A 17,231-nucleotide genomic window follows, 5' to 3' on the forward strand; every position below is an offset into this window, starting at 1 on the left:
CTCCTGATTTGCAAAACCCTTTGCTGTTTGGAGCTTCTTCATATTTGGAGATCATGGGGGAGTAACTACCATCACTTTGTTACTCAGCTTCAGCAGAGTTTCAAGCATTGAACTCAAGACTTGTCATAAAAGCAAGTTCAGTAACAATACCCTTACTTCACCCATGGGCAAACTTGAATGATTTATGCACGTGGGGGAGCCTGGAATCCTGAAATTCTAGTTCAGAGTCGTGTTCACGAACCACAGTACCTATGAAGTTCCCATTTTCTAAGCTTCAGTATGCAGCACCCCCACCTAGCTTCATGACTGAGTAAGGAATATGTTTTACATAAGGACTGACCTGCAGGGCCATCTGTTCTGGAATAAGTAATATTCTTGGGCAGCGCTTTAACTTTATCAGAGCAGTTAGAAGAAAATCCCTTAGCTACTGGGACAACTGGGCACAAGAGAGTATCAACTCACAAGTTAAAGCATTCTTTTAATGGGTTACACCAGAAATAATGATGTCTTTTACAGGCCCCAACAGGGTTCCAGGAGCAAGCTGAATTCTGATTTTTGGGTACACCTGGAGCCAGGAGTTTGACTCAGTGGTCCTTGTGGGACCCTTCCAACTCAGGATATTCTGTGTTTCTATGAGCTGCAAACTTTTGGGAGCCTCTGGTACAAGTGTAGCACCAGACAGCCCACCTGGCCTCACAGCCTGTTCCCAGCAATGGGGCACTACAGGGATGGCAGCAGGAGGTAAAAGGCATGCCCATGGACCACAACACACGATGTATTTCTCCACTCAGGTTTCTGAACCCAGTTTAATTTTAACACCTGCACAACAAGCACAAATCTGTTCTCCAAATCATTTTCGAGGGGACAAGCAGACATTGATTCTTGAAATAACTCTACAACTCAAAGTAAATGAGTTAGAAAGTAGGTGTGTGGTTTATTTTGGCACTGGGATAGCTCCCAAGTGCATGCACACCTCAACACTTGATTTGCTTTGGTTATATACAGGAAAAAGTTATATATGCATGACGTTTCCCAATACACCTATACATATGAATAACCTATCTCTGCTTTGTATTAAAATTAGCTCCAAGAAGTCATTTCCACAGACTCCTCCCATCTGCGCCTGCTGGTGGTCATTGGGGGGTCATGGGGACGAAGGCCGATAACTCCTCTTCATCACCACTGCTTGACCCCCTGCCTTTGTACAGACTCAGCTGCTCCTTGGCTCTTGTCCAAACCACACGGTTGTTCTCAGCTGGTTTTTGAGACAGGTTTTCCCCATTTTTGTCAGGAAACATCCTCTTGGGAGGGGCCCTGAGACTCCTCATTTGGGTTCATTTGCACAGCAGGTAAGCAAAGACAACTCAGCAACGTCTATTGGAGTGCGATTAAGCAACCCCCCCAGCCTTTCATTCCTGGCTTCGATAATTACGATTGCTTTATTTAGCCATTTATTTAATTTATTTGTTTATTTATTTAATTTATTTATTTAATTAATTAAATTTAAAATTATTTAATTAATTAATTTATTATTTGATTAAATAAATCTACAATTATTTAATTTATTTATTATTTAATTAAACACTTATTACAACTAAGCAAGCCCCCACTCTTTCATCCCTGATTTCAACCTAACATTGCTAAAATAAATCCGCCCCCACCGAAACTGAGGGCAAAGCCCTAAGATGGCGGCGGGGGCTCGGCTTCACCCACGTGACGCGCGCCCGTTCTCCCCGGGCTCCTTCCGGCCTGGCTGAGGCAACCGGCCTCCGGCGGCCGCCGCCCGCTCCGTGAGGCCGAGGAGGCGGCCGCCATCCCCCGGAGTCCCCGAGGGGGGCTGACGGGCAGCCGGGCAGCACCCCCGAGACCCCCACCCGAGCCCCTCAGGGATCTGCTGGGCCCCCAGGCCCGGCCTCTGCCGCGGAGGCTCAGGTGGGTGCCCCCCCTTTCTTAGGGCGCGGGGAGATTTTGGGGGTGGGGGCTGTCGCCATGGTGTCGTGACAGGGGTGATGGTGGTGACAGGGGTTTGGGGTGCCAAAACAAAAAAAAAGTGCTTCGTGGTTTTGCCCGTGGTGCTGCTTGAGGCTGCGCAGCCTCCCTTGAGCTGCGGGGGTACCAAGCAGATGCTCCAGGGAGCCTCTGTTTTACCCATATCTCTTTATTATAACCTCAATAATATTAATTATAACTGCTGTGGTATTTATTATTTATGACCTCACTGAGCATCTTCTCCCCCTTCCCTTAAAAATTCCTTTTTTCACCCTTATTTCTATATTTATTTTCGTTTCTCTCACCTATGAGGCCAGCTGGCCCCAGAGGATAACCCCCGAGCTACCAAAACTCCCCCCCGGTATCCCAAAGCCCCTCCCAATTCTTCACCAAAACAGCTTTGAGAAAGTCCCTTTAAACCCTTACCGAAAGTGAAAGCATTTCAGGCACACTTGTTGTGCTGGCTGGTGGCGAGGTAAGTCACAAAGGCATCGTTAGAGATCCTCTTGCAATTTGGTTACATTGAAATATTAATTTATGAAAAACGGGAGATATTTTACATATAGAGGGATAGATTTTTGGTTGTGAAAGGGAAACTTGCCCCTTCTTTTTATGCAGGATGGGAAAGGGTAAGTTTAATCGGAGGCTGCAGTGTTGTTTTCTGGCTTAGTAGATGAGTAAGAAATCACAAACGTACAAAACTATAAAATAGGATATTCATAAAAAGGTAAGTGTACAACTTGTAGCCTTATTTAACCTTATTGCAACTTTAGACTTTGTCTGGATGCTCCAAAGCTGTGGATACCTGTTTGTTTCTTAGGTTTATGTTAAATAGACTATATATAGGTATGAGGCGCTTATTCAGCATACCCTAAATATGCAAAACTCCGTGTTTAAAGTTATTAATGGGAATTACGTGACATAGTTTGGAAAAGGAGAACAGCTCTGTCAGTAACTTTAAGACAATCTTTGGAAAATGGAATGTGTTTGTTGCGTTCTGCTTGTAAATGCCATATTTTGCTGTAGCTGTAAGGTAACAACAGCATCTCAGCAAGAAAAAGCTGGGCTGCCTCACCTGGTTTGGCCAGACACTATGTAAATGATAGGAAACAATGCAGAAGGATTGTTAAAATCCCCACTTGTTTCAGTTAGCCACTCTGGCTCTTCTCTAGAAGAGACTCTTGTCTTTGTAGCATTCAAAGATTCTTTGTAGCTCACTAAAGCTGGGGCTGAGATGCCGCTGACAAGTGAATTTAGGAGCTGTTGGATTTTTGCCTAGTGTGTCTTTTTGTTGTTTTTGCTTTATTTTCAGAAAGCATGCCTTAAGCAAGGAACAGGCTTTGTGCAAATGGGTGGTAGCATCTGATTCTCCTATTCTGTCCCCTTCTTCCTGAGAGCTCTGTGCTGATCTACAAGAATAAGAAAATGAAACCATTCTCAAAAGAAAAATGAAACCACTTAATCAGTTTTGATGCCAATCTCAGGGCACAAATGCCAACACTTTTTAAGTGCCTTTCTATATAAATTAAAAGATGTCTTGCATATGATTCCAAATGTCCAAAAGCCAAGTGCTCCATGCTTTAATATCCAAATCGATTTTTTTTTTCTGTCGAGATCACTGCATCTGCCTTTCCTTGCCCTCTCTCTGCCTTCCCTGTTTCTTGTTGTGGTTTTTGTTTGTTCTGCTTAGTTTTCAGGGACATGCTGCTTCCCTCACAGAGGTTACTGCTTCCTCTCAGCTGAATAACCTCTGGTGATGAATTCAGCCTAAACTATTACCTGGGAGACAGGGAACTGCTCTGCTCAGCCACAACCATCTTCTCCCCAGTGATGAGAACTTCATCGCCTGCTGCAGATTTACAGCACACATCACCTCTAATCTCAGCCTCCATTCTTTATGTTGCTTGTGCCTTTTCTAACTTTGCAGTGGGAGTGGGAAGAGCATCTCTTGGACTGTGACAAGTGATGCCCTGCTGTTTCATTGTTGTGATACCAGAATTTTACAGTTCCATTTAATGATACTGTTCAACATGCTTTCTTGTCAAGCGATTGAGATTGGGGAGACAAAGATCTGTCATCCCTGTAGCAGATCTCACTTTGCCAGAGGGATGAGAACTTTGCCCTATGGTATTCTCATGGCGAGGCTCGTGGTACTGAGATGCTTCTTCCTGATAGCTCCTTTCTGTCTTGCCAAAGAGGGTTATAATTCATGTTCAGCCTCCACTGGTGTAGAAAGGCTGTTGAAGCAAGGAAGCAGGAGAAGCGGAAAGGCAGAGGTACAGCAAAAAAATGTTTTAAAAGGGGATTGGAATGAGCAGCCCTTTCCAGGGCAGGGCAGAAGAATTGTATCACAGAGGCTGATGAATCAGCACATTCTGTAATTCCATTTTACGTGAGGGGTTAGGAAGAGATTTAATTTTGCTTGAAATACCAAGGTGCAAAGCAGGAGACTCCTGAATTAGCTCTGTCTCAGTCCAGCTTTCACACTCTTTCTAGGGTTTTTGATAATAGTTTGGTTGTCAGATTCCCCTCATCACCAAAATGCATGGGATGCATTTTATACTCAGGGGATTGTTTGTTTGTTTGCTTTTGTTGTTTCTGTTTGTTTGTTTTTACAGAGTTCTTCAATATTGTTTAGGCTCAGTAAAAAAAAAAAACACTATCTTAATACAGGAAAGCTATATGAAAAGACTGATTATTTTCCTTTCTTTTTCCTTCCAACAATGCTTTTGTTTTAAAAGGATGGCACAAAAGAAGTATTTAATAGCAAAACTGACAAGTTGCTTACGAGAAGACAAAATTCAGCTATGGAAACCACCATACACAAATGAGAATAAGGAAGCTGGTGAAGAGATGAAGGTAAATATTCTGTCTTGAGTTGGTGTCATGTGCTTTTCATGTCCTGTTACTGGTGTATTTTGCCAGTTTTTTTTCTTGCTGTTTCCTTAGGAGCTTGCACAGAAATATTCATCCAAGCTGAATATCAATGAGAATGATGCAGAGAATATGCTTGAAGAAATACGATGTAAAGCAATTGAGCGTGGAACAGGAAATGAAAATTTTAAAGTGACTGGGATTGCGAGACTTGATATATATCTGCCTCGAAGAAAAGTAAGTGTCACTGCAGAAAAGTTAGGATAAGTACCTAGGCCATAGGATTATGGCCTTTTAAGTACTATTTTTTTTGTATCTAATTCAAATGTTTTCACTTCTTTAACTTTTAGGGGTGATTTGCATAAGAGATCTGTGCTGAGGTATAAAAAATACATTGGGGAGAAGTTCTGTAGGTATATTTTAGTTTCCCAGATAGATGGAAATAGCACGGCAAAGGAATATAATTGAATATAATATTGAGAGATTAGTAATTGTCTTTCCTTTAGGATTTAATGAGAAATGATCTTTCAATTAAGAAAAGTACATTAGATTTAAGCATCTGTCTAGTTCAATTTGATTCCTTCTGACTTAACCGCTCACATTAGCAGTAAAGAGCAGATATATTTTTTCTGTTGTGAAATACCTAAAGTTGCATTAGCATATGAATATCACTTTATTACCACTATCGTTGTTTGAACGACAGCTTTAATTTAAAAAAAAAAAAAAAAAAAAACTTTAAGTGCAATAGGCAGCTTGAATGCAGTGTCATCTTTAGCTGCGTGTGGATGATGATATTGGAAAGAACTGCTTTGGCTTTTAACCGTGGCATTTGGCAGGGTTCTTACAGTGACTTTACATCATCCTTGTCTAACTCCTCCAGCCCAGGCACTACACCTACTTTAAGGTACATCCAGTGTTTGAACTTGGAAAGGAGAGGGATGGTTTTCTGTTGTGAAGGTACGCGTCTATTCTAAGTCCAGACCAAAAAGCCTGACATCATTAGAATTCACTAAGTCTTGCTTTTTTAAAGCCAGGCTTCAGCCTTTGGTGCGTGCTATGCATGAAAACAGAATAATGAAGTGAATCTGACGAAGTCTGTGTCATGCAGGTCACCCTACTGGGTTCTGTGGCTATGTCTACCCTTGTCAGCTCAACTCTCACGGGGCCGGCTGGCCGCTGTTCCACAGTCAGGCATCCTGTGGGTTGTTAGCATCATCTCTGAGGCAGTTTTGCCCAGGCCACCTGGTATTCTGCCAGGCCAGGTGCAGTGTAAGGCTGACGTGGGCCAGGGACTGATTTCCATCAGTTTGGACACAGCTGCTCGGCTTTGAAGGCTGGGAGATTTCAGCCCTGTGCAAGTCAGTCACAGGGCAGAGGACGGGCCCTTGGTTAGGGTTTTTAGTAGTGCATACAAAGCCAGTCTCTGGCAAGCACAATTGTGATTTTCAGACAGTTAACAGTTTTGATCCCACTCTGAGGGAGCAGCATCTTCCCCAGTGCTGCATGTCTTCATCCGCTCTGATAACAGGAAAAGAGAACTCCCCTACTCAGGGGCGCTTAAAGATTGTCATCAGCAACAGAAGTGGATAGTCACTCTGGAAAAGGGCAATATTTTCTACTGAAGATGATGATCTTAGATGATAACCTCCTGCTTCAGAAGGATTTTTTGTTGTTGTTACCGAATAATTTAAAAAACACAGCACAGTCGTAATTGTTCTCTCTCCTGTAGTGAAAATTAATTACTAGGGGATGTGATGGGCAAAAGGGTAGAGGGTGTTAAGTGATTGCCGTGCAGTTAAGGCAAACAAATAGTTTCATAATTTCTCTTTTCAATGCTACTGGGCATAAGGGAATTAATTCATTTAAAATTCCAGTTTATCTAATCTGGGACCAGACACACTAATAAGGAATTAATCATAACTTAGCCAGTCACAGGTGAGTGGCATAATTACGAAGCAGAGTTCAGATTGGAAGTGCATAATTAAATTAGTCAGTTTAAATTGTTTGGTTCTGAATTTGGATTTATCTAATTCTCCATCTTCTGCTGTGGTAATGCTTATTTTTAGCACTGTATAGCAAGTGCAAGACTCCCTGCCCAGAAATTACTAATATGTATGCCAAGCCATAACCCTGTTAACATGATTATTATTTGAGAAAGAAATCGTAGTTGTTGTAAAACAGTTAATTAAGAAAATGTCCAAAGTGTCTTGATATCATGCTCTTTTCCTTCCCTCCTCCTTACCCCACCCAATATAATTACTACAGAGCAGAAAAATCCCACTGGAAACCAGCCTGTTCATCACAGGCAAGGAACTCAGATCACAGTAAGTGTAATCACCTTTTGGCTCTTCTCTTCTGAAGTAGCATACTGTCATACACTACTAAACTACAAATGGTGTGCTATTTGTCATGTTATCTTGAGCATTTTCTTAGCATTGAGCATGTCTGAATAGGATGCCCAGTGATACAGAGGGCAGTTCTTCATGTAAAAAGCAGTTTAACAGAAAAAAGAAGAGTTACAACTGTGGAAGGGGACTTTCCTCTATAAGTCACCAGCAAGTACCTGAGAAGGCACCACTGATCAGTGCTCCAAATCTGTAACGGGTCTGCTGAGCAGTGGCCATCAGCTTCTCTCCCTTCTATATGTTTAACCGTACTAAAATCACATTCTTTTCTGCCTGTTTTGCTTTTCCCATTTTGCATCCCATCTTTTCCCTAAGCGATTCAGAAAGCTTTCTGATGCTATTTTTATTTCCAGCAGCCTTTTGTAGCAAAAGGTTAAACCAGTTATGAACGCATTCATTTTCTAGAAACACTGTTTATCCTTACAAATTTATATTAATGGGTGCAATGATTTATTTCACAGGATAGCACAGGAACATGGATTAAAAGAAAATGCCATCAAAATAATCATAAATAAGAAGCAGCTTGACCTGGGTATGTATCTCTAGTTGAGTATACTTCTGTGTTTTCAATTTTATTGCTTCTCAGAGGCAAAGTTTCTTGCAGTTTTATTAATTTCTAAAATCCCCAAGGAATAGCAGTTATATTTGTCAGGTTTTGCTCTATAGGAAATGTAAGAAATCATAATGATCAAAAACCTCAGAAAGAATTAGAGTGATTATATGAATCCCTTCAGAAAGTAGATTTTCATCATTTATTAAGTGTTGAAACGCCCAAAATATGTTTAAGAGAAACCATAAACTTCTCCAAAGTCCATATTGTATAACAGCACATTCAAAAACTTTTTGTAATGTCTTACACATGTTCAACTTCAGCTACTTTCCTTTTATTGATTCCCTAAGCATATTTAGTTCCCTTGGAAGAGGTCAGATGTAGGTAAAGCCATAAACTTGATAATAAGAACTTGGCTTCAATTCCCACTTCATCTGTCCTGGTACTGTTGTGGTGTATGATTCTGGACACGTTGTTTAACCTCACGTTATTCCACTTTTTGCCTGGAGATCAACTAACTGAAATAGAAACACTCCATATTTCTTGAACTCTTTGGAAAAAAGCAAGCAAAGAAACATACCAGACATTTTAAAAGCATTTTTAAAATGCCAGTCTGCTTCTAGTTTCTGAATTTCTGCTGAAGATGTCAGTAGTTGACCCAAGTACTCAGTCAAAACCACTGTCTAGTAATTACTGTAGTTCTCCAGTACAGTGCAAGTAAGGCAAGGAGCTGTTTAGGTTGTTTTTTTATCTTCCAGAGGCAGTACAACATAAAATGGTCTCTCTTTGTAAACTTAGTATTTATATTTCATTCATCATACTTTATTTTACAGGAAGAACTCTTGAAGATCAGGGTGTAACTCACAACGCGAAAGTGATGGTGCTTCAACTGGAACAGAGCGATGAGGAAACTAAAAGAAAGGTTCAGGAAGAGGAACTTCAGCGCAAGAAAGAGAAAGACATCAGTGACAAGATGCAAAGGACTAAGAAGGGTTTGGAAATTCTAGCAGAGAGAGGTGAGGCAGAAATGGTTTGGAGGTGGAGAGCTGGTTGTTAAGCCTTGCTGATCAAAACTTGTCTTCTCAATGGCCTTTCAGCATTGAAGAGTACCTGTTCCATGACCAGACTTCAGCTTATACTGGTGCAGTTTTCTACCAACTTGAAAACTGCATTTTAAGTTGTTTAAAACTGCCTCTTCTACTCTGACTCATATAAAACTGGAATGCTAGAAAATATTTGGCACTTTGAGAGGGACATAAAATGAATCAATTATTATTTAATTGACACTTGACAGTTAGGGGACTGGCAACTCTGCGAACAGGCTTCAAATTTATTGTACACATAAGCACAGTGGAATAATGTATTATAAGTCATTACACACTTCTCTGTAGTTTAACTCAGATATGGCTGTGCGTAACCATGGTTTCATTGTGCAGAACAGCTCTCTTGTCACTCTGATCTATAATGTGGCTGTTCTTTTCTCATTGTGTTTGATGCTGATTGCTAGCAACTGTGGATTAAGTTAAAGGGATATAGTCAATTTAACAGTAATAATTTTTCAAAATGAGGTTAAGTGTGCCCATGAATTGCACTGCTAGATGGTGAGTTTCAATCATTTTGCTACTTTATTGTTTCAAAAAATCCACAAACAAGAAACTGAAATTGAGTATGTAATGAGTTCCTGCCAAATGCAACAAAAATACGTGAACAAAGCTGCTTTTAACGCCCAGTGACAGCCCGTTTCTTACTGTAATGTCAGATTTTGGACAAATTAAAAGAAGTGATTCCTTTTATTGACTTAAGGGGTAATTTAGATCCCAAGCCTTGGATCCTGTATAGGGCATTTTAAAGATATTTACCACTGTCAGTTATAGCATAATGCCACAGTATGGCATGGAGTCCATAATTGTTTCATAGGCTCAAGGCTCTCTTCAAAGCTATGTGAAATTTAAAAAAGACTTAACAAACCTTTTGTAAGCTTTTAATCTCAGCAAACTTCTCTTAATTGTCTTTTATTTATAAGAAAAACATCTTTTTATTTTAAATCAAGTGTAGGTGAGAACAAAATTGATAGTTTGGTCACAAACATTAAATATATGGGGAATGGAAAATACTGAGCTGTATTTTTCTTTGTTTTTTTATCAGCTGTGCTGAGGATTTCCTTGTATTCTGTAAGCTTTATTTGATGAAGTATTTCAAGTGTCATATCACGTAAAATGTAGGTGGTTTTGTCTTCTGAAAAAAACTCTTTACAATTCACATAAATTTCTGGATGCTCATAGACAGCTCTCTAAGTAAGAGGCCCTAAAAGTTTCTTGGGCTTGGCTGGTTGACAACATTGGTGGTAGATCTGTCTCAAACCAGCCGTCATATGGAATTCAGAATTTTTGGGTTTGTTTACTTTTTGTTTAACCATGCACTTAATGACATAATTTTATGACAGCAATGTTATTCTGCTGGAAGGTGGTACTTGAAACTAAGACTGCTTTTTCTTATGTTTCAGAGGAGTACTTGGATCCAGATACTGCTCCATATCTAGATATAGCTAATCAGACTGGGAGGTCAATTGAGATTCCTCCTCAAGCTAAAAAAGTAAGTAAAAAATATCTTACAAAGGTAATAAGGTAGCTTTGTAAAGCTTAATTAGTGAAGTATGTCAAATGTGAGATTGAAATACACTCAGACTTTTTGGGGATTGTACGCTGGGTCCAGTAGGTGTATGCTTAACGGAAATAATTTTGAAATAAAAGAAAAACTCTGTAACTGGGGATACTTAAGTCATCTCAAGACAGACCCCTAATTGCTAGTATAATTGATGTAATCTTGCCTTATTTTTGTGTTTTAAGATGAGCTGTAACTTCGTTATAGCATACCACCTGTTTTAAATTTGAGTTGCCCGAGAACCACATGAAAATAACTTGTTCTTTAGGCTCAGTCGGTTTCAGTTGGGAACTTGCTGAGTCTCACAAAATCGGGAGTCTCTCAGATTTAAATCTGTTCACGTTCAAGGCCAACATTCTCAGCTGAAAATCTTTGGCTGGGTGCGTGCATTGAATTGTAGTAGGAGTGACACACCTGATGTTGGCTGCTGAAGCAGAAGAGTTGTGGTAGACACTGTCTTTTCAGATTTTTGGATTTGGTGAAGATAAATAGAAAATTCTCTACAAACTGCTTGGAATTATGCCTGGAAAAAAAAAAATAAAAAGGGGGGGGGGGGAATGAGCAGGCCCCAACATGTGTTAATTGCAGCTCTAGCATCAGTTTTCTGGTTCATCTCGAGTTTCTGGATGATTGGAAAAAATAACTGCCTGTTCCCCCAGCGCATATTGTTGTGATAAAGTGCTGAAAGTAGTAACTCACCCTAAGAGTTGAAGAATCAAAAGTGCAATCACACCAGCTTTCATCACTATTGAATATGGGTGAGAAGAACTATTGCAGATTGTTTCTATCAAGAAATATTATTTGTATTTCCATTTCTCATGCTGCAGGAATGAGAGTGTTTTCCTGCCACGTTCAAGATTTAATTTTCAGTTCTGAGGTTTAGCAGGAGGTGAATTGTTAAAGTTTACAAGGTAGCATTGATAGCTAAGCAAAACAAAATTGATACTGCTAGGAAGTGTAGGACCTACAAAATACTTAGCTTTTTATCAGTCATTATTGAAAATCTATCTAGTTTCAGACTTAAATTTGGTACAGCATCTCATGTGTCAGTAGCATTCATTGCTTTTAATTAGGCAGTACCTTAATTCTAGTAGCTGGGAGAAAAGGATGAAGCAATGTTGAAATAGTGTTGCTCTTACTGAACTGATAGAATGGTGCTTTTTTGGAAAGAACAAGGGCACTAGTGGATTATCTAGATAAGTCTTTTCAGTTATAAAAGTGAGCTGGAGGGAGTGCAGAAATGTTTCCATATGTTTTTCATGGGCACTTCATTTTTTCAGGCACTTGTGCTGGCCATGGGTTATCATGAGAAGGGCAGAGCGTTAATGAAGAAGAAAGAATATGAAATAGCACTACCATATCTGTTGGATGCTGATAAACACTTCTGGTAAGAACCTTTTTTGAGTCCTTATAGCTGGCTTTCCTGTACTCTCAACCAAATACAGGAACACCGTTAGCTCTGCCTGTGCCTGTAATTCAGGGCCTGTTTTGCCCAGGATTAATTCTGCAGACGGGAAATAGCAGACAAAGGCTCTGACTTTTGGTGACAGGTGGCTTCGTGAAGAACAGCTGAAACAGATACTGCCACGGGGCAGTTTAGTCTTTCATATAACATAAACAAACCATCAATATTCATGTACTGGGCTATAAATTGCTGTAGCTGGAGAGGCAGATGCAGCTACTCTTTTGCAATTGGTCCTGTGAAGGAATAATTTCCTGCAAAGGGTGGAACAGATAGCAGAGGTCAGTAACCACGTCAGGGTTTCTGCAGGTAAACTATTTTGAGGTCAGCAGTCAGAACCTTAAGTTGCTCTTTTGAGAACACCAAAAGTATCATTGTCCCCATCTGCTTCTCATCTGTGTGGAGCAAGGAGACCGGCCCAGAACCCAGCGTGATCACTTGCGCTGAGAAAGATGATTGATCTCTGTCCTCTTAAAGGTTACATGGGGTTTAATTCATTCTGCATTTAAAGAGATGCTTGAATAGTAACAAAATTAACTGTGACTGTTGTAATTCTTGGAGGTGTAGTGTTATCATTCATGTCCTATGTATTAGTGAATATGTTGGGAGATCGATGTTTTATTAAAGTTCCATTGGTGTCAGTTTGCCTCAGATAAGAAGCAGGTGCTTCCTCAAATATGTGAGCGTACATACTTCTAGCATGTTGCTTCATTAGTATTAAAAAAAAAAAAAGTGTGGAAAAAAACAAACAACCACCCCCTTGCTTTCCCCCGCCCCCTAAAAACTAAAGTTTTGTTTTCCAGTGAGTGTAGCACAGAGCTGCTGAACACCGTCGATAACTACGCAGTGCTGCAGCTGGACATAGTGTGGTGCTACTTCCGCCTGGAGCAGCTGGACTGCCTGGATGATGCCGAGAAAAAGCTGACCACAGCCCATAGATGCTTCCAGAGGTGCTATGGGGAGAACCACGAAAGGCTGATTGATATCAAAGTACGCTGGTTTTGATTCAGTTTGGATGGCTTTGTTTTATTCTACATATATTCAGTTACTACTCAGATATTACAAGGTCCTCTTGTAGAAGTTTAATGTTTCCTCATGCTTCCTTAGCTGGTTATCTAGTTGTGTCACTGCCAGCACGGTGAAAGTGTTGGACGTGACAACAAGACCACAGCAAATGTGCTTATATGCACAGATGTCCTTGTTCTAGACGTGATGCTTTATCTGCATACAAAGTGCTGTATATTAGAGACTACGTTTTCTTTGTGTGTACAGTGTTCTCTTAGTAATAGATTCCTGTTCTCATTTATGTTTCCCCTTCTTCCCACCTTTGCTTAACAATTCTTTAGGGAAGCTATGGTCGTGAGAAGGTTTTGTTTCTACGGCTTTACCTTCTTCAGGGGATAGGACACTATCACAGCGGCAGAGAAAAGGAGGCTGCTGAGTACATTCAGAAGGTAAGACACAATTAGGGAAAACTTTCAGGTTTTTCACATTAGGAACCTTGTTTAAGGAAAAGTGCTGCTCTGTTTGGGCTCTGTGTTGCACCTGCCTGCTCCTTGCTTACTCAGAAAAATGGAGAAAAACATTTTTTTCCATTTGTATGTCAGCAACAGTATTGATAACACCACTTTTGTTCCCTTTACCTGCAGGCATCTCATTTATATGAAGAGCTGTACATAGATCCTGAAAAAGTCTATCGCCTGTCGCTCCTGGGATTCTCCGAACAGGAAGCCCGCCTTGCCCTGCGAGCGTGCCATGGGAACGTGGAGCACGCTGCCAACCTCATCACCAACAGGAGGGAGGTATGGTGCAGGACTGTGTCTGTTGGGGTGTCTGTTAGATCGTGCCTTGCGTGACTAATGCACCGTGGTGCTAAATTAAGGGCTTTGATTATTCTGCTTTGGCGCTGTTACTGGAACTAACAGCTTGACATCTGCTGCCACAAGTTTGAAACCAAAACTTAATAAAACAAGAGAAGCTCTATCCCAAAACACTTGAGATGAGAGAGCCAAAGACTTGTGATTGGTGCAAACCCTTCCAGTGTAGTACAGTGTTTGCTACTCAGCTCTTGCCTTGTATGCAAACAAAGTCACTGAGGTGAAAGTTATCGTTCCTGGGCTTGACTGGCATGGAAGACAGGAGGTTGCACAATAAAGTGCTGTTAGGGTGACCGTGAGGCCGCTCTGTATGGCTTTGGGCTTAAAAGACTTACAAGATCCACAAGGAGAGAAGGCTGTTCTGTGTTGGTGTGAAAGAGGCTGAGGGTGTTGTCCAGATTTGAAGCGCCTGAAGTCACTTTTGGTAAGTCGAAGTGGCACTTCTGGACTTCAGGCACTGAAACGTGGATAGAAAAGTCAAACGGCTCAGAACTTGTTGGCTACATGCCTGCTTCTGACTGCGTGTCCTTGGCAAGTCTCATCTATGGGCCCATCTGCCAGACTGGTTTATCACTTACCACACAGGGCCTATAATAGCTGTGATGGCATAAGAATCTGATCTGCCGAGACTTCAGAGCAGAAGTACAGCCACGGTGCTTGCTCATGGGAATACAACTTTATTTAGGGATGAGTGTCTGGCAGCAATATCTATATTTAAAACAAAAAATCCTTTTTTCTCAAATTCAAACACAAAGAAGTAAATCCAAGAAAGCCCATATGCACCAGGGGAAGGCCAAAGCATTGCCATGCACAGTTAGCTTTGTAATGCTGTGTTCTTGCAGGAAAAAGCACAGATAAGGAGGGAGGAGAGAGCTAAAAGAAGGCAGCGACTAGAGGACATAAACACCTTGAAAAGTATGGGCTATTCAGAGAGAGCTGCTCAAGTAGCTCTTCATCATGCACAAGGAAACCTGGACCAAGCCTTTAAGGTAAGTGGTTTTTAGGAGCAATGCTTCTGTACCAAAAAAAGTACTTTTTTTTTAAATTTCTTAGCAGATTTTCTGCCTTATGTAGTGGTTAGCTCCGAGCTACCATTTTTTTTTGAACTGTAACAACTGAACTGCTTCCTGACCCAGTGAATCAGACATCATCTAAGATGATCCATTCCGAGGACTAATACGACTGCATTGCTCTATTCTGACCCCTCTCTATTTTACTGTAGTTTATTCTGGACAATCCAGAATTATTGTTGGAAAACGATGACGACGATGATTCCGTGGCCATGGACCAGTTTCAAGTTTCCCAAGAAAGTATTGATCAAGTGAGTCAGACCTCTTTTCTTTCTCGGGAGCTCATAGTCATGTTTATGAATTGTCTTCAGCCCCTCCAGATCTTCCTTAAGCGAAGCTGCACAAATATTCTTTGTGCCATGTCCCTCGTGAGCGGTCACACTTCCATTATCTCACATCCGCCCCTCACAGTGAACTCGTGCTCCGGCTGAATTGTAATTCCTGTTTACTTCCTGCCCCTCACACCAAGCTGTCGTGCACAAATGCTAAGGGAAATGTGTGCACTTGAATGCTCCAACCCTAAAAAGACAGCAGATGAGAAAAGCATATTGTAGCGCAAAAGGGAAAGAGTTGGGCTGTGTCTTTCTCACCACAGGCCATCTGAAAAGCTCCACAGCAGTTTGTGTGGCTCTGCAATTAGTGTCAGATAGGCAGGAAAACCAGATTGAGTAGGAAAAGTAAATAGCATTCCAGGAATGTGAATGTGCTGCAGTGCTTTGAAGTTTCCTTTTTGAAAACAGAAGAAGAGTTGGTCTGATGTTCAACAAGAGGCTCTTGATTCTGCCCAACATCCCCATTCCTTTAATGGGTCACTGCCCTGTTGTTAACTGTTCCAGTAAGGCAGAGTCAGTGTCCTGGAATTCCTGGTATGCAACGCTTTCCTCTGTGCGAGAGGAGTGACTGTCAGACACACAGTCAGATTCCTGTCAGTCACTGGTGCTGAATGAGCTTGGATTTCTCCATATGTACTGATTTTATTTTTTTCCTCCCTCCTGTAGCTGACGTACATGGGTTTCAGCCACGAGTCAGCAAAGCAAGCTTTAAAGGTCTTTAGAGGCAACATCCACTTAGCTTCCCAGACCCTTGCTCACTATGGGGGAGTTCTGCCTGCCTCCCTGCAGCTGTCTTCTGAAGGGTCCAGTCCATCAGAAGAATCTGCTTCATCTAAAGACTCGCCCACAGAGTCTGCAGGTAAGAATTCCTGCGTGCCACAAGCACCTATCACTAATCACTCCCACCTACCTGTACTCATCACACCAATTAGAATTAAAACCAAACCAACCTCTCCCTGCCTGTACCCTTCAGAGAGAGAGCAGTAAGCTAAGACTGTCATTCTTTCTGGACCTGCAGCACTGTAGATGTCTTTTTTTGGCTTGCTGATACCTGATTTTTGATTGCTAAGAAGTTTTATTCCAAATCTGTGCGATGCAGTAGCTGATTTGACCACATATCCCTTACTGTGATACAGCTGTAACTGATACTCACCACTTACAGTAACTGGTTCTTGTAAAGCAGTCGTGTTGATGAAGGAGGGAAGGTATAAACTTCCAGCAATGAAATCACCACTGTTTGGGGGGTTTTGTTTTTCTTTTTTATTGAAGGTTCTTCTAGCTCACAGACAGACGAAGACATGGAGACCGATGCAGTCAATGAAATCCTGGAGGATATTCCTGAACATGAAGAGGATTATCTGGATTTAACACTGGAGGAGGAAGAACAGATCATTCATGAATACTTATCCTATATACAAGTACCACAGCATTAAATCTCATTACCTCTACTTCAGTTACATGCTTTTCCCCTGACAAATTGAGTTTGGATTATAAACGCATCTTCAGCTTATCTCTTACTAAATGCCTCGAATTCAGTTAAACTATAGGTGAAACACTTAATTCCTGCGTATTTATAAATCTGCTTAAAGCCTACATTTGTGATACATTGTAATTTATTGTCATAGCAAAAAAAATAGAAGCGTTTATTTTCAGAAGAAAATTTAATAGAACTTAACTATATTTTTATTGTGAAATAAGTTGATTCACTTAGAATACAGGTAAATAAGCATTTCTATGCCACTTTAAAATACCAGCTTTAAAAACCGGTTGTAAATGAGAAACCTAGGTGATGAGGCTGGAGAGGTGTCTATTTACAAACCGTTCTTTTCTTCTGAAAGATTTCTAAGAGTCATTTATGTATCCGTGCATGGATTTATACTGCATCTCGCTTGTCACTTCATGCAGGTGTTACACAGGCAATAAAGATAACGATATGCTGCTTCAGCTTTTGGCCAGTCTTCCGTTCTTTGCTCTTAAAAAGCTGCAGGAACCCCTCTGTAGGCTGTGTGTT

The 17,231-nt window shown here is 40.9% G+C and overlaps 1 protein-coding gene across 1 annotated transcript; it reads left to right on the plus strand.

Annotated features, from left to right (window-relative positions):
- Nucleotides 1-1,754: 1,754 nt before the first annotated feature.
- On the plus strand, nucleotides 1,755-17,164 carry NUB1 (negative regulator of ubiquitin like proteins 1). The gene is made up of 15 exons (XM_084281415.1): nucleotides 1,755-1,932; nucleotides 4,731-4,848; nucleotides 4,939-5,100; nucleotides 7,129-7,187; nucleotides 7,730-7,800; nucleotides 8,652-8,834; nucleotides 10,322-10,410; nucleotides 11,760-11,866; nucleotides 12,745-12,931; nucleotides 13,288-13,395; nucleotides 13,591-13,743; nucleotides 14,661-14,807; nucleotides 15,041-15,139; nucleotides 15,887-16,079; nucleotides 16,490-17,164. The coding sequence occupies exons 2-15, from the start codon at nucleotides 4,732-4,734 to the stop codon at nucleotides 16,651-16,653; spliced, it is 1,839 nt and encodes a 612-aa protein (XP_084137541.1). The 5' UTR covers nucleotides 1,755-1,932; nucleotide 4,731; the 3' UTR covers nucleotides 16,654-17,164.
- The last annotated feature ends 67 nt before the right edge of the window (nucleotides 17,165-17,231 follow it).

Source organism: Netta rufina, assembly GCF_964035555.1.
Source record: "Netta rufina genome assembly, chromosome: 2".
NCBI lineage: Eukaryota > Metazoa > Chordata > Aves > Anseriformes > Anatidae > Netta > Netta rufina.

Coding starts and splice junctions, on each gene's coding strand:
- NUB1 (XM_084281415.1), top strand. CDS start 4,732: ATGGCACAAAAGAAGTATTTAATAGCAAAACTGACAAGTTGCTTACGA. Junction 4,849..4,938: donor AAGCTGGTGAAGAGATGAAG/GTAAATATTCTG, acceptor CTGTTTCCTTAG/GAGCTTGCACAGAAATATTC. Junction 5,101..7,128: donor TATATCTGCCTCGAAGAAAA/GTAAGTGTCACT, acceptor TAATTACTACAG/AGCAGAAAAATCCCACTGGA.